Here is a 21,456-nt window from a genome sequence, read left to right as displayed (position 1 = left end):
AATAACGTTAAAAAAAATTTTTAATGGTGTAGACTTCACGGTGTCCAGGTCTCTTACGATTCTTTTAAAAAAATAAATTTATTTATTTTTGGCTGCATTGGGTCTTCAGGCAAGCAGGGGCTCCTCTTTGTTGCGGTGCCCACGGACTTCTCATTGCTGTGGCTTCTCTTGCTGTGGAGCACGGGCTCTTGAGCACAGGCTCAGTAGTTGTGGTATATGGACTTAGTTGTTCCGAGGTAGGTGGGATCTTCCCTGACCAGGGTTTGAACCCATGTCCCTTGCATTGGCAGGCGATTCTTAAACACCGCGCCACCAGGGACGCCCTCTCTCATAATTCTAAAATGAGTTTATCCTGGCCTATCCATTCTCAGTTCTGCGTTTCTAACGGGTTGTGGAGGGCGCCGCAGACAAACTTACAGTGTGTTGCCATCATTTCAGTATCTGCCAGCAACCACGAGGAGGTGGACAGTGCATTTTCCACTGCAGTGATGACTTACGCAGATGGCTTCAGAAGCGCAACAGCACTACAGCACACCAGGGTTCAAGGACATGGTGGGCGCGACTTTGCCTGGGGCCGGGATGGGCTGGCACCGCACACATGTAAGGCTCGGCGACGCAAAGGCCTGTGAGCGCGGCCGGGGAACGCAGGGCTGGAAGTCCAGCCTGCCGTCCAGCCCCGTGAGGCGGGGGCCCAACCAACGTTTCATCCCTTCGGACTTTGTTTTCCCGCCAACAAAGGGAGGGCAGTGAGCGACCGAAGGAAAAGCACTGGCTAGGCAGGCGCCCAAACGCAGTGAACCGATGGCGGACCGGAACAGCTCGGCCCTGAAGGCGAGGGAGGGGCTCGAACCTGCGCTTCCAGTCGGAGTCTGGGATGCGCAGCGGCGGGGCGGAGGGCGGGCCCACGGCGATTGGTGCTCAGCCCTCCGCCGCTAGCCAATGGGAAGCGAGGGCGTCCCGGGGGCGGGGCAGAAGCTTCATCTTAAGGTCTGTGACGCGTTGCCGTCGCGCAGTTGCTCAGTTGACGCCGCGTGTCCCGGGCTGGCTTCCGAGGTGCCGCCAGGTATACGCGCAGGCGCCGCGGGGCCGGGGCTTGGGTGGGTCCCCGGCGCCTCGGGCCGCGGCGGGTCGGGGGGCTGGTGTGGGCGGCTCCGGTCCCGGGTTCGGGGGCAGCCGGCTGAGGAGGCATGCTGGGCCTTGACCGGCAGGCAGGCTCCGCCTCCGCAGCGGGTTTGCGCTTCCGGCGGTGGGCACCGGGATACCGGGGGTCGGAGAGCAGCCGGCCCGCACGCAATCCGGGCGGGCAGGGGCGCGGCGCATCCCGGCAGGGAGCATCGGACGAGGGAGGCAGAAGGAGAGAGGCTGTGGATGTGGCATCTCCGCCTGCCCGAGCAGGCGGAGCCGGGCCGGCCCCTCGGCGCGCGGCCCATGGGGGCGGGCGCTCTGCCCTCCCGGCCCGCAGTCCACGGACCCGTGCCGCGGCCCCAGGGGCCCCGGGGTCTCTGCGCCTCGACCCTGAGCCTCTCGGGCGCCTCCGGGTTTCCGGGGAGGAAGCCTTTAGGGCGCCGGCGCGTGGGACCGGGGCCGTGGGCCCCGCGAACACACTGGGTTCCTGACGTCGGCCAGGAGAGCGCATTCTGGACACGCGGAACTGCTCAGTAAACGGTGAATTTTTGCCTCCGGGGGCGGCGCCGACTATCGAGACTGGGTCCGAGTCCTTCCTGGCAGCTCCTTGGCCCTGCAGCCTACCTGCTCATCTCTCCCCTCCTCCAACCTATCTTCTTTTCCCTTCCAGCCTTTGTCCAAATAAAAAAGTCAGAAGTAGAGCCTTACCTTACAGTAAATGCAGGTTTAATTACATGGTGTCAGGGGATTGGGGTCAACAGGGCTTTCAGCACGAACACTTCCTCCCTCGAGTTTCTTTGCCAACAGTGCTGAGCATGAATAAATTCTGGTTGATTTCATTGGGACACTTGTGCTCGGTGACCCACAGCCTCCTCCCTTTGTCACTGTATCTCTTCTTGGTGTTCAGTTTTACCTCTTTGATAAGGTGATAAATTAAGGCGGAAAAGACGGAGGAGTGACTTTGGAATGAAGTGGCTTTAATAAATTACTAAACTCCAGGTTCTCAATTCTAAATCTTCGGATTTCTAAGAGTTTCTGTAGGTAAACTAGTTCTCTCAATTTGAATTTGGAGCTGTTCTTTAGGTATGTAATCCAAATTCTTTATCTTACTCATCTGAAAGAAACAATAGACTTCTTTCATTAAAATATCCTGGTACCGTCTTCAGAGAATCTAGTTCCTGACTATGAAAAAGATCCAAGTAGGAAAGTAAAATCTTTTAATAAGGACAAGATTTAAACAATAAAGCTTATTGTTTTGGGTTTGCAGTTTTTCCATGGTGTTCAAGATAAGTTTTGAATCTGCTCCCCAAAAAACCCAGTATAACTTAAAAAAAAAAGTTATTTATTTGTTTTTGGCTGCATTGGGTCTTTGTTGCTGCACGCCGGCTTTCTCCAGTTGCGGCGAGCAGGGGCTACTCTTCATTGTGGTGTGCAGGCTTCTCATTTCGGTGGCTTCTCTTGTTGCAGAGCACGGGCTCTAGGTGCGCGGGCTTCAGTAGTTGTGGCATGCAGGCTCTAGAATACAGGCTCAGTAGCTGTGGCGCACAGGCTTAGTTGCTCCGCGGCATGTGGGATCTTCCCGGACCAGGGAGTGAACCCGTGTCCTCTGCATCGGCAGGCGGATTCTTAACCACTGCGCCACCAGGGAAGTCCCAGACCCAGTATAACTTTGAATGGTAAAAATTCTTGAAAAGACTTTTTTTTCCTCAAAGAGACTGTATTACCACCCCCACTCTCTGCCTTTATTACAGTTACTTGTGGGCATATTTTATGCCCTTTCCTGAGTTCCTGGGGATGGGTGAAATCTACATTTAAAAAAAGTGGTGAGTGGATTTTGGAGGTGTGTGGAGGGAATGATCTAATGGAACCAATCCTTTTTCAGTAGTAATGCTTAAGGTGTTTGCCAGTGGCGCACTTGAGCTGACTTTGAGCCAGATTATGTAAAAAAAAAAAAAAAAAAGGCCAAAAAACTTTTGTTGGCAGAACTTTCCAAAAAAGACTGTACTTTTGAATGGTTGCCTCAAGAAAGGTAAATATTTGACAGATGTAGTAAAACCAAATTTATTCCTCAAGTGGAATATTTTAAGTGGCTTTTTGATGAATTTAACGCTGGTTTTTCTTTTAGAGTGATTTTAAAAAATAGTATTTCATAAGTGTATGCTAAATTAACTCTTCAAAACGCAGCGTTTTATGGAATTCTATTTTAGGTATGTTCTAGTATAGATAGGATGGATTAGATTGGCCAATAATAGCTTGAAGAAGGACCTTGTTAATTGTATTACTGAAAACATTTAGTGTTAAAATTTTTGCTGTCAATAACAATTTGTCCTCTTCTCCAGGACCTGAGTGTGGGCCTAAGTTAAGTGCACAGCCTGGAGTGAAATGATCTCATGAAGTGAACTCTTTTTTTTTTTACGGAAGTGAACTCTTGATGGAAAGATCATTCTTGTTGACATCATGCTAGCCTCCTGTTAGAGTTAGACTCAGCTCTGTCTGTTAGGAGTGGGTGATTTAATCGTCTCTCTGGATGGCCTTGCTATTTGTCACTGCCTTGACTCCTTCGCAAGTCCTAAGTCTGTTTAGGAATGACCTTGTTTATGTGACAGACAAGGAATCCCCAAACGTGGGCTAGGTTCTGGGGATGCAAAGTGAATTTTAAGACATAGTTACTGTCCTTTTAAGGAGCCTAGTAGGATTCTAGTAAGGGGACAGGTGTGAAAACAAGAGTCCTGAAGTGTTAGGACCTGTGACAAAAATCTGTGCAAGGGTCCTGGGAGCCTTCAGAAGGTCTAATGTGGTAAATTCCCTAGGGAAGGGTGAAAAGCTAATGTGTATAGTATTTATGCATAGAAAAAAGTTAAAAGTTAATGGTTACCTCCTAAATATGGAACTGCAGGTCATTTTCTTGTGTTTCTAATTTTTTTTTTCAATAGAAAAAAATTTGTAGAAGAACAAAAGCTGCAGTTTAAAAAAGAAACCCTGAAAAAAAAAAAAAAAAAAAAAAAAACCCTGGCATTGGTTTTTTTTTTTTTATATTGCAGAACTTGGCTAATTCCCTTATGAATTTAAGAGGGAACTAACTGAGTGGCTATTTTGTGCTAAGTTTGGTGCTTTAAAACAATCTCATTTAATCCTCAGTAATGGCCTTGAATGGCTTCAACTTCATTTTGCAAATGGGGACATTGAAGCTAAAAAAAAAATTGACAAAATCATCCAAATAGTTACTCTTAATAGCCTCAGCTAGAATTTACATCCTAGTCTCCAAACGCTGAGGAGCTTACGCTCTCCTCTCCTGGTTTTCCAGGCCTTTCTGGAAGGGGAAGTTGTTGAAGTTGGCTGGTTTAAGCCCTCCTTAATTCTGTTCTAGTATTTCTTGTGTTGTGCCAGGCAAGTAGCTTGAACCCAGAAGGTTTTTGAATAGAAATGTGCCTACAGGACCCTAGTGCATCTGATGGATCGGACCACAGGACCCCTCGAATTAAATATTCAGAGTTCACCTTAAAAACCTTAATTAAGCACGAGTATTAGTAATGTTTTGGATGTTACTCTTTTGTTAGTAAGTTGTAGTTATATATGTATATTTTTAATTTATTTTATTTCTGGCTGCATTGGGTCTTCGTTGCTCTGCGCGGGCTTTCTCTAGTTGCGACGAGTGGGGGCTACTCTTCTATGCTGTACGCATTCTTCTCTTTACGGTGGCTTCTCCTGTTGCAGAGCACGGGCTCCAGGCATGCGGGCTTCAGTAGCTGTGGCACATGGGCGCAGCAGTTGTGGCTCATGGGCTCTAGAGTGCAGGCTCAGTAGCTGTGGCGTGCAGGCTTGGTAGTTGTGGCTCGCGGGCTCTAGAGCGCAGGCTCAGTAGTTGTGGCGCACGGGCCCAGTGGCTCCGCTCCGCGGCATGTGGGATCCTCCCGGACCAGGGCTCGAACCTGTGTCTCCTGCATTGGCAGGCGGATTCTCAGCCATTGCGCCACCAGGGAAGTCCACACTGTAGTTATATTTTAATAAGACTGCCTGAACTCAGCATATAAATGGATATGTTGTCCCATTTCTTTTGTGAATGAGCTGAGGAAGTGTGTAAAATGAAAATGTTGAATTTAGATAATTTCAAAGATTCCTTTCACTCACCATATTGTGTCAACCTGTTAATTAACTTAGAAGATGCTGTTTAGAGAGTTTTTAGTATATTTTTAATACCTCTCTCTTTTTTAATTAAAAAAATTTTTTTAGTGCCTCTCTGCCAGGTTCTAATGAAGTCACAGAGCTGTAGACCCTGATAGCAAAATCATAGAGAATAGTTTTTATTTTAGAATTTGACCCTGCCCCCTAGAAAGAGACGAGTTTTTTTTGTTGTTGTTGTTTTGTTTTTTTGCGATACGCGGGCCTCTCACTGTTGTGGCCTCTCCCGTTGCGGAGCACAGGCTCCAGACGTGCAGGCTCAGCGGCCATGGCTCACGGGCCCAGCCGCTCCGCGGCATATGGGACCTTCCTGGGCCGGGGAACGAACCCGCGTCCCCTGCGTTGGCAGGCGGACTCCCAACCACTGCGCCACCAGGGAAGCCCGAGGCGACTTTTAAGACCTAATTGCTGTAATCCATCCAGGCTGCACTTCCAGGGGTAGTGATTTATGCCTTTCTTTTAACTACTCCCAGCTGAGCTGTTTTGGCCACCTTCACAATCTGTTTTCTCAAAGCTTCTCAAAACTCTTTCTTTTTCTCCTACTTTGGTTTTCCTTGTTGCTAAGCTTTCTCTTTGTCTAATGTGACAACCTAGGCAGACCTTCAGTTTCATTTTTAATAACTTTTTCTGATAATAAATGATTCTTTTTTATTGAATATAGTTGATTTACAATGTTGTGTGATTATAAATGTAATTCTTGATCATTAGGAAACATGGAAAATATAGAACAGTAGAAGGATAACCACAGTGAACTTCCTTGTGTATAGTATTTTTTGTAGAGTTGAACATGATTTTATTTTCTTCACTTAAACATATCCTAAAACATCTCTCCATGTCATTGAAAACTAATGATTTTAAATGACAATATATTATGTATGTGATTATGTTGAGCCATTCTCATATAGTTGAACATCTTTTATTTATGAATGTTTTGCTACGTTCCTGAGTGTTTCTTTAGGATAGAATCTTGAGAGTGAAATTAGTGGTCTTAGAGCACAAACATTTCTAAGGCTCTTATTATGGTTACAGTTCTTTTCAGAAAGTGTTTCAGTTTAAAGTATATCTAAGTAGCTCTGTGTATTATTGCTAATTTGATCAAGGCAAAAATTAATGTGTTGTTTTGACTTTTCAGTTGGTCAAACAGCATTAATTCTAACTGAGTCTCAAGAAATAGAGTTAAAATCAATGTTTTAGACTTAGTATTTTGGGGAAGTTCTGTGTAGCGTAACTAGAATTTTGGCATTTTTGCTAGCGGCTATCTCCAGTGTAATGATTCTTACGTAACTTTTTTGTTGTTAATACGTAATTCTTTGAAGTAAAATCTGGTGGAAATTAGGGACCTTCTCCTTCAAAAAGTGTACTTACTCATATAATTCTGCATTTTATTTCAGTAGTTATTGGACCCTCTGAAGACCGTCCCTGGATCTCGGGCTAAAAATCTGTATTCTAATCTGAACTGTGTGAAGAAGGGTTAGCTGGTGAGTCTTGGCAAACCAGAGTTCTGGATTTTGTGTAGCGGATTCCTGAACATACTGGATTTACTGGGTGGTGCCAAGTTGAAAGGGAAGCAAGCCAAACTCCAGGTATTAGGTTTTGCTAATTGGGCAGCTCAGACTGAGTGCCTGGGAGATATTGCGTGGTCTGACGTGTCATTAATAGAGTTCCGTTGAAATATGAGTTAACTAGTCTTTTTAAACAATAAGTACAGACATATGAAGTATGCCTAGTGTTTGGCAACTTTCCACTCATCTTGAATGTATCTTTAAGAAACGTTCCCCTCTCTGCCAACATGACTACTCTGTATTTTCCCCAATTTCCTTGTTATTCTTAGTTTTTTCTGTGGCTCAGTCTGTACGTCATGGCTTATCTTGACCGTTAATGGTTATGCAGCAGTGGGAAGCACTGTGGTGAGGGCTGGTTCTAGGGCCGGTGCTGGTGGGATGAGAGAAGCTATGAAGCTGAAGTAATATATAAATAGATTTGAATAAATGCCAGTTTGCTCAGTGATATTTAGGATTTATTACTAAACTTTTTAGCTCATTGTACCAACAGTTTGATGTTCTCTAGCTCCTAATTGCCTTTTTCTCATTTAAATAGTTGCTTTTGTGGTGCAATTTTTTCTGGGGATTAATTTTATAGAAACAGCCATCCTAGCAGAGTAGACGGTGTCTCTTGGGAGTTGTACCTTTTCATCTCATATGTTTTGTTTTGTTTTTGGTCTGTTTTACTTACTGTAAAATCTCTTCAAAGGCTATTTGTTATAAATGAAAAAACTTTTTTCCCCATCTTTTTACCTTCCACGTTTGTTTATGATAATTTTGACCTATAGAAGTTTTAGATAATTGTGGCTAAATAACTGATTTTTACCTTTTGTAGTTTCTGTCTTTAAACTTAAAAAGCCTTTCCCATTCCCCAAGAAATCACTTTTTCCTCCCCACCCCTATTGTTTTTGCTTTAGGATGGTCCCTGTTATCTTTGTAGAAACCAAATTCTTCCCTAATTTCCTCACTCTTTACACAAGGGCCAAGTAGATATGCAAAGTAGTTCTCAGTCCCTCTTTCGCCTCCCCCATGACTACCCCCTGGGCAGCCGGCTTCTCTGATTTGGTCTCTTCCCCTTGGCTCTAATCTGTGATCCAGCTGAGAGTCTTACACCCCCGCATAAATACCTTTTGAATGGTTGTTCAGCTTTTAGGCCCTGTGCTGTTCAGCCTTGCTTGACTGCCTCAGAGACCGTCGGGTGGTACTGAAGGGTGTTCGTGAAAAGTAAAAGCCCTCCTGCTTTTTATTCTTCTTGCTGTTCTCTTAGACTTCTAGCCTGGAGCACTTTGTGCACATCCCACTTGTTGGGGTTTAATGTCAATGTTCATATACTTGTTCCCTTTGTTGGCCTTCAAGCTCCCCAAAGGCAGAGGTTGTCTTAATTCACTTTTTTGTTTTTTCATTTTGTGTTAGTTTTTTAATTAAAAATTTAAATACAATTTTTTTTTTTTTTTTTTGCGGTATGTGGGCCTCTCACTGTTGTGGCCTCTCCCGTTGCGGAGCACAGCCTCCGGACACGCAGGCTCGGCGGTCATGGCTCACGGGCCCAGCCGCTCCGCGGCATGTGGGATCCTCCCAGACCGGGGCATGAACCCATGTCCCCTGCATCGGCAGGCAGACTCTCAACCACTGTGCCACCAGGGAAGCCCTAAATACAATTTTTAAAGATTACTTTCCATTTACAGTTATCACCTTAGTTCTCTCTTTATTTTTCTGATTCTTTGGTAAATGTTGAACACATAGTTCATGAGTTGACATTTGTCTGCTCTGGGAAGGTTCTTATTCTCTGCGCCTTCTCTTTTCTTTGGACAGGTTGGTGATATTCCTACTTGAAGGACATCATGTTTTCCAAACTAGCACGTTTGCAGACTGTTGCTGTCCTTCGTGGATTTCATTCTTCAGTGGCTTCTGCTACATCTGTTGCAACTAAAAAAACAGTCCAAGGCCCTCCATCCTCTGATTACATTTTTGAACGGGAATCTAAATATGGTGCCCACAACTACCACCCTTTACCTGTAGCCCTGGAGAGAGGGAAAGGTATGTTCCAACCCTTCCCACCCCCGCCCCTTTTACTTGCTTTACATTTTTGTAAAAGTTGCTTTTATATTTTCTCACTATACATTTTTCCAGATGCATTTAATTTCTATATTGCAGATACGATTAATTCAACATTTTTGAGTGTCTGTTGCTTGCTGTGTTAGGTACTGTGGGGACTACAAAGTCGTGATGGACCTTGCCAGGAGGGAATGTACGATACATAAATAAAGTACTGTAATATTGCTGTCATTTTTTCCTTTAACTTTTATTTTGGCATAATTTTAAACTTAAAAGCTGCAACAGTAGTATCTAAATTTTTCTTTTACTCTTCACCCAGATTTCCCAAGCGTTAACCGTTTTACCACATTTGCTTAATCTTCTTTTTCTCTCCAGACACACATACACAATACATTTTTTTTCTTGAACTTGTTTGAGAGGAAGTTGCAGACATGATGCCTCCTTACCCCAAATACTTAGTGTGCCTTTCCTGAAATACAAGGACTTTTTCTTACATAACAAAGTGTAAGTATCAAAATCAGGAAATTAACATTGGCACAGCACTCTTCTCTAATCTACAGCCCTGATCCGCATTTCACTTGTCGTCCTGAGTAGCAAAAGAAAATCTCAGCTCATGGGTTGCATTCAGTTTTCAGGTCTGTTTAGTCTAATCCAGAACCATTCCTCAGTCTTTGTCTTCTTGACCTTGGTATTTTTGAAGAGTACAGGCCAATAATTTTTCGTATAAACCTCAATTTGGGGTTAACTGGTAAGGTAGTGTCTGCCAGGCTTCTCCATTGTAAAGTTCTATTTTTCCCTTTTAAATGTCTTGTGGAGACATGATTTGAGACTGCAAATATCCTGTTACTCATCAAATTTTTGCTCCCACTTTTAGCATCCATTAACGATTCTTACCTGAATAAATGATTACTGATTGTTGCCAAATGGTGATTTAATCCACATTTTGAAATAACAGCCATAGCCAAATAAAGCCAAAGTTTATTACTTAGCTTTTGGCCAGAAGATGGTGCATAAGAGTATTAAACATTTTAATCATTTGCCTGTATTTTTTATTTGGGACCAGTACTGTAGTGTAGATAAAGCTCCTTCTGAACAAATGAAAATCTAGGTTTATATATTAGAGAATTGGAAGCGGTTTGGTTTGCAAAAGTATTCTTTACTTACAGCAGCGGAGTGCACTCTAGAATCTGACTGCCTGGGTTCGAGTCCTGGTTGCATGTGTGCCAGCTGGGGCTAGTTATAATCTAAGCATCTACTCTGTACTATAGGGATGGTAACACTCATAGGGGTTTTTTGATGAGATAAGGGACAAAAGCACCTACCACAGTATGTTAGGTACATGGTAAAAATTAGGTGTTAAGCCCCTAATACATTTTAATATCTATGATCAACTTAAAAAAATTGTTGTAAAATGTACATGACATAAAATTTGCCATTTTAACCATGCAGTTCAGTGGCATTAAGTACATTTACAATGTTGTACAACTTTCACCTCTAGCTCGTTCTGGAAGTTTTTTTATTATCCCAAAAGGAAGCCCCATACACATTAAACAGTCACTCTCCATTCCTTCCTTCCCCTAGAACCTGGCAGCTACTAACCCATTCTCTGTTTCTACAGATTTGCCTGTTCTGGATATTTCATATGAATGGAATCAGACAACATGTGACCTCTTGTGTCTGGCTTCTTTCACTTAGCACAATGTTTTCAAGGTTTATCCATGTTGTAGCATGCGTTAGTACTTCATTGCTATTTATGGTTGAATTTATTCATTTTATGGATACGCCACATGTTTGTCCATTCATCAGTTGATGAAAGTTTGGGTTATTTCCACCTTTTGGCTATTTCGAATACTGCTGCTGTGAGCATTGGTGTACACATTTCTGTTTGAACACCTGTTTTCCACTTCTTTTTTCTTCCCCTTCTTCCTAGGAGTGGGATTGCTGGGTCATATGGTAGTTTATGTTTAACTTGTTGAGGAACCACCAAGCTGTTTTCAACAGCTCTTGCACCATTTACATTCCAACTAGTGATATATGAGAGTTTCAATTGCTCCACATCCTTGTCAATTCTCGTTTTCCTTTTTAAGAAAATAACCATCCTAGTGGGCGTAAAATGGTATCATTGTGGTTTTGGTTTGCATTTCTCGAATGGCTCATGATATTCAGCATCTTTTCATGTGCTTGTTGGTCATTTGTATATCTTCTTTGGAGAAATGTCCATTCCAGTTCTTTGCCCATTTTTTAATTGGGTTGTATGTCTTGTTGAGTTGTAGGAGCTCTGGATACTAGATCCTTATTAGATAGATATATGGTTTGGGAATGTTTTTTCCCATTCTGTTGGTTTTTACAGTCAACCAGTTGATTTTTATGTTATGCATAACTTCTTCCTTTAAATTCCAGCTTTAAATTCCAAACTTCAGTTTTCCAGGAATCAAGGTTCCAGTTTTCCAGGAATAAAGGTTTCACTCCAGAGTTAATAAAATCTCTTCTTGTTATGCGGGTTTTTTTTTTAAATGGTGTGTTTTTGTTTTTATATTTGTTTATTTAATTAATTTATTTGGTTGCGCTGGGTCTTTGTTGCGGCAGGCGGGCTCCTTAGTTGCAGCTCGCAGGCTTACTTAGTTGTGGCATGGGAACTGTTAATTGTGGCATGCGTGTGGGATCAAGTTCCCTGACCAGGGATTGAGCCCCGGCCCCCTGCATTGGGAGCTCGGAATCTTAACCACTGTGCCACCAGGGAAGTTCCTTGTTATGCTGTTTTTGTTAAATGTGTAATTTGAAGCTGGACAGATGAAATATAATTCCTTATAAACCAAGATTTATTATGCTTGAGCTAAAACATGCCTTAACCACAATTCTATGTTAACTAAAGGTTCATATGTAGGTATTCAGAGGGCTGGCTAGCAGTCTTAGTCTTTTTTTTTTTTTTTTTTTTTTTTTGTTCCCAGACCAGGAATCTAACCCGTGCCCCCTGCAGTGGAAGTACAGAGTCTTAACCACTGGACCTCCAGGGAAGTCCCTGGCTAGCAGTCTTAGTCTTTGAACTTTATGTAATGTGGTGATTTTTTCTAGCGTTATTTTCCTTATATATTTTAGGTATTTATGTATGGGATTTAGAAGGCAGAAAATATTTTGACTTTCTGAGTGCCTACAGTGCTGTCAACCAAGGGCATTGTCATCCAAAGATTGTGAATGCTTTGAAAAGTCAGGCGGACAAATTGACCTTAACATCCAGGGCCTTCTACAATAACGTGCTCGGTGAATACGAAGAGTATGTTACTAAACTTTTCAACTACCACAAAGTTCTTCCTATGAATACAGGTAAAATACTTCCTTTTTTTTGTTGTTAAATAGCTGAGAAAATCTTATAATTTTCTGATAGTTTAAAACATGTTTTAAAACTGAGAGATGTTCTCTTTTGGTAGGAGTGGAGGCTGGAGAGACTGCTTGCAAACTTGCTCGTAGATGGGGATATACTGTGAAGGGGATCCCGAAATACAAAGCAAAGATTGTTTTTGCAGGTATGTGAGATTCACCATTAACTGCTGTGATCGAAACGTACAGTATCAGTTACCATTTTAATTTACTGATGAAATAGTTCAGATGTGTTTGCCTCATGTGTCGTATGTTAATTGTTGAATGTTTCATAAAAATGGAAGGATTTCCTTTTCTTAGGTTTATTTCCGAGTATTTCTTCATATGTGGGATTTTTCTCTCCGAAATAACTCCCTACTCCTCCCTCCCTAAAATGAGTGACTATATGGCTTGTTTCCCATCTGCTTATCTGATTTTTTTCATAGCAGTTTTCTGGTTAATTAGACGGTCTTGCCGATGGAGCACTTTTTTGCGAAGTTGTTGACGTTGGGTTGTGTTCAGGTGGGACCGTGTCTTAGGTATGATCCGGTGATTGAATCTTAGTATTTGAGGATTACTGTATCATGTCATTAGAAGCTGCTGGAAGAGGAGGGCTGGAGTTGCCCTGGGTATATTTCTGTGAATGGTTGAGAGGAATGACTTGAATCCTGACTGGGGAGACCAACAGTTAATCCAGATTATCCATATAGACTGACTTTGGGGATCTTGATAATGATGGTCAATGGATAGGTTCTGACTTTTTTTTTAAAGCTCTGATTTTAATTTTTTAAAACATAAAGTATGGGTAAGTTTGTCACTGCACATGGTCAAGATTCATTTTTGTGATGGTTGAAATCATTAAATATTTTGCCTTGTGGACACACGCAGTTAAATTATAAACCCCATAATATAACAGAATCCAGAGTTCATCTAGTGGCCAGCTGTAGCTGGTGTTTGGGGGTGGGGGCGACAAATTCCTGTTTCCGAAGTCTCTGCACAGCTCTGTGGTCTGCCATTTTGCAATCTTGTACCTTAGTTGTAGGACAACAAAACTGTCTCTTGCAAACAAAAATGGCATTTCTGGTGATTTCGTTCTTACAGACTGTGTCCAGTCTCTCTCACATTAGCACAGGGTGCAAAGGTGTTTCACCCAGGTGTTGAAAGAAGCTGGTGAGTCAGTGGGTGGAGACAGAAGACTGTCCCCAGTGCACGTCCCTTATACTGCAGGGTAAGCTGCGGGGCGTGAGACTCCTGAGGCCGATGCAGGAGAGCAAGTAGGCTTATGGTCTAGGGTGCATTTTGTCTTAAGTCTGGGCAGAATCAATACGCTGTTGCTTGTGGACAAGTCAAGTGGGGATTATTCATAGTACTCATAGCTGAGAGAGGCTTTGCAAGGGTAGTATTTATGGATGCTTTGAAGCCAACTTAGAATAATTCAGTACTGGGTTAATTGAGTTGCAGCTGGCAGAAGTGGTGGGAAGATACTAAAAAAAAAAAACAAAACACAACAGGTGGGAGACCCTCCAAGCCTCTCTTATTCTACTGTTTCTTTTCTTCCTTGGGTTTAACCACATTGAAATTATGTTGTGCATTTGCTTCACTAGTTTACATTGAGGTGTTTCTTCCCTATTAGCATAGAAGCTCCTTGAGGGCAGGGAGCTTGCCAGTCATCATTCTATGCCTGACACCTAGAACAGTGCCTGACATTATTATTATTTTTTTAAATTAATTAATTAATTATATTTATTTTTGGCTGCAATGGGTCTTCGTTGTTGCGCGTGGGCTTTCTCTAGTTGCGGTGAGCGGGGGCTACTCTTCATTGCAGTGCGCAGGCTTCTCATTGCAGTGGCCTCTCTCGTTGCAGAGCATGGGCTATAGGGCGCGCGGGCTTCAGTAGTTGTGGCACACGGGCTCAGCAGTTGTGGCTCGCGGGCTCCAGAGCGCAGGCTCAGCAGTTGTGGCGCATGGGCTCAGTTGCTGTACAGCATGTGGGACCCTCCGGGACCAGGGCTCGAACCCGTTCCTCCTGCATTGGCAGGCGGACTCCCAACCACTGCGCCACCAGGGAAGCCCCTTGCCTGACATTATTAATCAGTCCTCAAACTATTAATGAAATAAATTAATGGGTAAAAATTGTTCCTGAACAAAGGCAGATGTCTTTTAGCACATAACAACTTATAACAGCAAGGAAGGCAAATTGAAAGTGTTCGAACTGCTTGAGGATATTCTATCCAAATGAAATTTAAAATTCATTTTATTGAATAGTTAGCCTGTAGTGTTGGATTTTTAAAAGGAAAACTGCTAATTCTCTATGAAGGGGAGTCTCTTTCTCATATCACTATAATAAATGTGTCTAGAAAAACCGTCTCTAGAAACACAAGCATCGAATGCTTCACTTGTTAGGGCTTGGGATTATTGAAAGAAAAGACAAATACCTATCCTTAGGGGCTATATATTACACTTCGGAGGCTCAGTAGAGAAGTGCCTAAAATAGTAACTGCAAGGCCAGACCTCAGTCATATGAACCAGGGTGTTTACTATCAGATTTTGTTTAAACAAATGAGCTCACTGGAGGCTCTCTAAAGCAAACCCTTGCTTTTTTGAAAATCAAGCTTCCTAGGGCATTTGTGGGGGAACAGTGCTTATTACATTGGGGGGTTTGATTGAAATAATGACTTTATTTCTTCTTTCTAGCTGGAAACTTTTGGGGTAGAACATTGTCTGCTATCTCCAGTTCCACAGACCCAACCAGTTACGATGGTTTTGGACCATTTATGCCGGGTTTCGAAATCATTCCATATAATGATCTGCCTGCTCTTGAGGTACTTCATTTAGCATCATGGTGCTTTAGTTCATAGTAAATAGAACGTAAATTTGTTGAATGTATGAATGAAAAACAGATGTATGATTGTACTGAGAATCTGTTGTATTAAAGTTAGGCCAAGATTCACCCTTGTTCTCTGTAATGGTCAGTTAGTTTCCAAGTTTCCAACATGGGGAAACCAGGTTCTGTGGTCTAATCCTGACAACCAACTAACCACTTCAGATTTATCTCCATAAGTATTAACTTGGGTATTACCTGTTAATTACTTTAATAGACAAAATTAGTCAGTTTTCAGCCATTCAGCCAGCTTTTTAAAATTATGAAGTGGAAGAATTGTAAAGTAAAAAGGTACACTTTTAATGTATCTATTTAATTTTTTTTGTTTTTTGGCTGTGGGGCTTGTGGGATCTTATTTCCCTGACCAGGGATCAAACCTGTGCCCCCCTGCAGTGGAAGCAGAGTCTTAACCCCCGGACCACCAGGGAATTCCCTTTAATGGCGTTTTAAAAGGCCACTTTCATTATTTTTTTTTTATTTTATAAATTTATTTATTTATTTTTGGCTGCGTTGGGTCTTCGTTGCTGCGCGCAGGCTTTCTCTAGTTGTGGTGAGCAGGGGCTACTCTTCGTTGTGGTGTGTGGGCTTCTCATTGCGGTGACTTCTCTTGTTGCGGAGCACGGGCTCTAGGTGCACAGGCTTCAGTAGTTGTGGCACGCGGGCTCAGTAGTTGTGGCTCACGGGCTCTAGAGCGCAGACTCAGTAGCTGTGGCGCACAGGCTTAATTGCTCCGCGGCATGTGGGATCTTCCGGACCAGGGCTTGAACCCGTGTCCCCTGCACTGGCAGGCGGATTCTTAACCACTGTGCCACCAGGGAAGTCCCTCATTCGTTTTTATTTACAGTACATTTAAGTATATATTAGAAAATAAAGGATGGAGTAGCTTAAAGCTGAGGTATTTAGAGCTTTTGGTAATTGAATGTCAGTCAGAAAAGTTATACTTTGAAGTCAGAATATAAGTTAGTGTGAAAACTTAATTGGCACACTTATTCTTAACGGGAAAAGATGCACATTATGTGATTTCAGATTTCCAAATGGGTTTGAAAGGAAGTTACTAAAAACATTTTCATACTGTTTTTGTAGCGTGCACTTCAGGACCTAAACGTTGCCGCGTTCATGGTGGAACCAATTCAGGGTGAAGCAGGCGTTGTTGTTCCAGATCCAGGCTACCTTGTGGGCGTGCGAGAGCTCTGCACCCAGCACCAGGTCAGCCACCTGCCCACCTGCCCACCTGCCTGCCTCTCTTAGGGTTTGGCCGATAGGATAAATGCAAAGATTACATCACCTCTCCACTAGAGGGAGACTTCATTCTGAGAGCTGCAGAACTTTCTAGTGGTGATAGAACTTTCTAGCAGCAGGCTGCAAAGAAGCTGACTTTCTACTGGCTGGGCCCTGGCAGAGCTGCAGACTTCTGGGCGCTAACCACGGTTCCTTCCTCTCTGCTCCGGCAGCCTGTACTCTGGTCCTTCTCAAACCCTCTGTCGTATCCCTTTGCTCCAGAATTTAAGCTCTCTCTCCCTCTTTACTAATAAATGTTGTGGAATAAACGAGGGAATTTAGTCCCAGACAGTAGTTATGTTCAGAAACCCCCCACAAAACCCTTTGTCTAAGTGCCTTACCACTTTGTAGGACAGTGCAGAATGGGCCTCTGGGGACTGAGTGGCCTGACACAGAAATAACTGTGTGTCTACAGGGTTTTCACAGGACACTCTTGAAGTTGTGTGGGTAATTAAAATGTTTTCACAAATCTGAGGGGATGTCAGAATGACAGATTTGTGCAGGGAAGAGTAAAATAAAGATCACTATTTCCCTATGGAAATGAAAACGATAATTAATGCTGTTTTGTTGTTTTCCAATAGGTTCTGTTTATTGCTGATGAAATACAGACAGGATTGGCCAGAACTGGTAGATGGCTGGCTGTTGATCACGAAAATGTCAGACCTGATATGGTCCTTCTAGGAAAGGCACTTTCTGGCGGTTTATACCCTGTAAGTCCAATGTTCAACCTCTCTTTCTCTTCCCTATTCTCATGAATCCTTAAGATATTTTTACATTAGCCGACTGTGACAATAGTGCCTTTCTGATGGTTTGGTTTAACTTAGTGATATTTATATCTATATCTATATAGGTCACCTGGAATACGTGTAATAAAAACATTTCAGAGTTCCATGGGGTGACCCACTTAGTTATTTTAACTGAAGAATTGAGTGTGCCTTGGAATTTGCTCTGCTGCATTTGTTTGGATGGAAACATTTTATCCCAAAAGTACTCCTGTAGACCTTTATGCTTTTTTCCCATAGTTCTGAGACATAATATTCCTAATTGTTTAAAACCATGACCGACCAATTAATGTAGAGATTGGAAAAATTAATGTTTAACTGTAATTCTTTTCTTGGGTTTGCTATTCAGAGCCAACAATTGGTATGGACTAAAGGGCTCTGAATATATAGTGCAGAACATTGTTTTCTAAACAGTTAAACAAAGCATTTCACCTTGAGAGTGGGAAGGATTCTAAATTACATCACTGCAGAAGTAGCTTTCTTCTTTCGGTTCCGAAGTGCTATTCTGTGCCATTGCAGTGTGCCTGATGTGCTTGGAACGTGCTAGGGCACCACTCAGCTTGTCACTGCTAGTTAAGGTGGCAGATGTGTAGCACTTGTTGGTTGAAAGTTTATGTCAAATTTAGTATCAGCTTCATAAATATTTGTGTTCCTGGTAAGAATAAGAAGAGTTCATCTGAGAAAAGACTTGGTCAGTGCTGAAGTCTCTGTCTTTCAGGTATCCGCAGTGTTGTGTGATGATGAAATAATGCTGACCATTAAACCAGGGGAACATGGTTCAACGTATGGTGGCAATCCACTAGGCTGCCGAGTGGCCATCGCGGCCCTGGAGGTAAAAACTGGTTGCAGCTGTACAGTAGCTATTCCTGGAGGTAGTGTTGAAGTGCCTTTTAGGTTTGAGCCCACTGGTGTGATAAGAAATGTGATAGGATTGCCGAGTATTACAGAACATGAAGTACAGAGGAAAGGGTTTAGGGGCAAGGCATTCTCAAAAAGTAATTTAACCTTGGCCTAGTAGACGGGAATCCTCCAGGGGCTTCCCAAGTTTGCAGTCTCCTGGGGCTTTTGGCCCGTAGGCCCTGGCCTGTCCACATCGAACTCTCACTCTGTGACCGGGCCTGGCCTGTGAAGCCTCTGGCGTAGCACATGTGGCTTTTTGTTTTTGTTGTTGTTAAAGTGTGGATTTGAATGCTTTTAGACTTATTCCTCAAGTGCCTACAAAGGCATAAAATTATTATCTCTGAGGATGGACTTTTTAGGGAAAAAAACAAAGGGAACTCTATTGCAGTTAAAAAGTTAAAGTATATTTAGTCCCATTGATTTATTCACCTAAGAAGAAAATATATCAGTTGCATTAAACAAATTTTAATCCTTATTTTGTCACAGAATCAGATTGATTATGGGTTTATGACTAAAGCAAGGCTCTGTCTGAGCTAGCATATGTTAGATGATTAGAAATCAGACTGGTACAGGCTTTGGAAAGTAGCAATGGAAGGTACGTTACTCTGGTCTGTATCTGATCATGTTCTTCCTGTGCTTACAGTCCGCATTCCCCTCCAAAGAACAATGTAAAAGAAAAGGCAGTCTTAATATTTGTGTAATTTCTCTTCAAACATAGGTTTTGGAAGAAGAAAACCTTGCCGAAAATGCAGAGAAAATGGGTATCATCTTGAGAAATGAGCTCATGAAGCTACCTTCTGATATTGTAACGGCTGTAAGAGGAAAAGGATTATTAAATGCTATTGTTATTAGAGAAACCAAAGGTACGGAGACAAAATATTTTACAAGATATTACTGTTATAGGAAGAGCTCAGAACACGTTCGCTATTTTATCTGGTCGTTGGTTTCCTCTGTTTGAAACTGTTGACTGGCCTCCTATTGACCAAGTCTTTTAGGCTCTGCCTAATACTCTTATTACCTGATTTATATTAATGGTCTTAAAAATATAGCTCTTTCCGGGCTTCCCTGGTGGCGCAGTGGTTGAGAGTCCGCCTGCCGATGCAGGGGACATGGGTTCGTGCCCCGGTTCGGGAAGATCCCACATGCCGCGGAGCGGCTGGGCCCGTGAGCCATGGCCGCTGAGCCTGTGCGTCCAGAGCCTGTGCTCCGCAACGGGAGAGGCCACAGCAGTGAGAGGCCCGCGTACCGCAAAAAAAATATATATATAGCTCTTTCCTACATGAAGGCACATATAACTAATTTCACCTATTTTCATTTCTTTAAGTCATTTGTTATTCTGCCTTAGGTTATTTATGCAGTACTTGGAGATTTCAGTTTATTTTCTGTTAGGAAGTCTGCACAGAGCACTCTGTAGTCCCATTTCCTCTTCGCTCTCCTTTCCTCACTCACTTTCATACTTTGCATATCAGTAGAGGTAGTAGGAGCAGTAGTGATAATAGGAATGATGATGATGATGTTGATAATAAAAACAACCCCCGCTGCCACTTAACTGAGTGCTTAGTGTCTAACACGTCATTTCTAATCCTTAAGCGTTCCTTGCTGGATTTTCTTGCCCTAACCCTTCCTTTTAAAACAGTGATTTTAACCTTGACGCATTTTAGAATCACCTGGGGAGCTTTTTAACAAATTAATCTAAGCCTAGCCTCGCTGCAGAGATACGGATTTGATGGGTCTGGAGTGGGGCCCATACATTGGCCGCGACCCTTTCGGCGATTCCGATGCAGCCAGGGTTGAGGGTCGTGAGAGTGAAAATGATGAGCGTCTAGTTGTGCCAGCTCAGGAGGCAAATCCAGGTTAGGAATGTGTAGTGTTCACTACGTTTTGAGTATTGCTTATTCTATGCCATTTAGTTATCTGTATCATACCCCAGTTCTTTTTGTATTGGTTCCTTGTGTAATTAATTACATCTGCCTTAGCATGTAAGTTTTTTGCTAGGTCTTTTTCACTTACGAAAAACTAACAAAAACCATGTCTAATCATACCATTCAAACCACTGCTGAAAAATAACTTCATTTTTAAGGGTAAGAACAAGCAAGCTTGCAACTCAGAGCTGCGTTTCTTGAGTTAGGTCCTGGCAATTCTGTTTTGCCAGGCTGCCCTGGCCCATGCACGCTGCAAGGGAATGTTTAAACGTTTATCTTGGATCAGCATACAAGTTTGACGGTTTTTCTTTAGATTATGATGCTTGGAAGGTGTGCCTGCGACTTCGAGATAATGGGCTTCTGGCCAAGCCAACCCACGGTGATATCATCAGGTTTGCACCTCCACTTGTGATCAAGGAGGATGAGATTCTGGAAGCCGTGGAAATCATTAACAAGACCATCTTGTCTTTCTGAGGGTGACAGTTTTCAGTGGTGCCTGGGAGCCAGCTGGAGACAGGCAGTTCATAAAACTCTGAGTTTCTGCACTTAATGCGGGCATATTCCACTCCCCCATGTCAAGGGCTTTTAAAAAAATATATGTTTTTCAGTTCATACATAATAGAATGACATTTGTAAACGTGCAGTTTGCTGTGTAACATAACTAGGAGAATGTCCTGGCATCTTATTTTCGATTAAGAGTGTGTGTGTGTGTGTGTGTGTGTGTGTGTGTATGTGTGCGCGCGCGCGCTTTCTAAGGTGAGATGCATCTCTCTATATAGACAGCCTTTTAATCAAGCCCCTCAGCGTAATTTATATATGTTTTAATAATTTCCTCGCTGGTATAAATTGTATTTGAAAAAGTTATAGGAGAGTATTGCATAGAAGATTAGCTTAACCTCATAAAGTTGAATCATAGTCATTGTATTTTAGGAAGGATTAATGGTTAAGCTTATAAAAAATACTAGATTTAAGTAAACTCCATATTGGCTAGCACCAAGATGTATTCTATGAATGTCATTACTTTGAATTAAGAATTATTGTTACAAAAAAAAAAGAATTATTGTTTAACATTCCTAGATTATGTTTTATGTTTTAAGTGTTTGATATAATTTGTAAAAAGTGTTTATTTTCAGTGTTTCTTTAAATTTAAAATAAAGCTCATATTTAAAATGTCTGCGCTGGGACCAGTGTGTGATTACTGTGGTGTTATCAATTACCTCACATTTTAAAGCCCTCTGAGAATGTTCTTACCTGATTTATTTCATGTGTTTTCTAAGAACATTTTGGTTTCTTTGGTAATCTCTAGAAAAACAAATTATAAAAAGTCTCTTTTAGTACTACCTTTTCCGCTTTCAAAATAACTGCCTTTTCCCCTTGTGTATACTAGTATTTACCATTTTTATTAAAGTATCCTTGTTATACATGGTATTGTTTCTGTT

General features: G+C 42.3%; 1 protein-coding gene across 2 annotated transcripts; it reads left to right on the top strand.

Annotated features, from left to right (window-relative positions):
• Positions 1 to 971: 971 nt before the first annotated feature.
• On the top strand, positions 972 to 21,201 carry OAT (ornithine aminotransferase). 2 transcript variants are annotated; one of them, XM_027112873.1, is made up of 11 exons: positions 972 to 1,063; positions 6,696 to 6,782; positions 8,658 to 8,882; positions 11,997 to 12,221; positions 12,326 to 12,421; positions 14,949 to 15,076; positions 16,219 to 16,341; positions 16,995 to 17,123; positions 17,914 to 18,027; positions 18,814 to 18,958; positions 20,331 to 21,201. In XM_027112873.1, the coding sequence occupies exons 3-11, from the start codon at positions 8,687 to 8,689 to the stop codon at positions 20,489 to 20,491; spliced, it is 1,317 nt and encodes a 438-aa protein (XP_026968674.1). In that variant the 5' UTR covers positions 972 to 1,063; positions 6,696 to 6,782; positions 8,658 to 8,686; the 3' UTR covers positions 20,492 to 21,201. The 2 variants fall into 2 exon arrangements, with proteins under 2 accessions (XP_026968674.1, XP_026968675.1); XM_027112874.1 differs by lacking the exon at positions 972 to 1,063 and adding an exon at positions 1,650 to 1,665.
• Positions 21,202 to 21,456: the final 255 nt, after the last annotated feature.

This window comes from Aethalodelphis obliquidens, unplaced genomic scaffold (genome assembly GCF_003676395.1).
Source record: "Aethalodelphis obliquidens isolate GAN/ISIS:26980383/991018 unplaced genomic scaffold, ASM367639v1 scaffold11, whole genome shotgun sequence".
NCBI lineage: Eukaryota > Metazoa > Chordata > Mammalia > Artiodactyla > Delphinidae > Aethalodelphis > Aethalodelphis obliquidens.
Note: the sequence above shows the minus strand (reverse complement) of the source record. Positions and strands in the feature narration are given on the sequence as shown.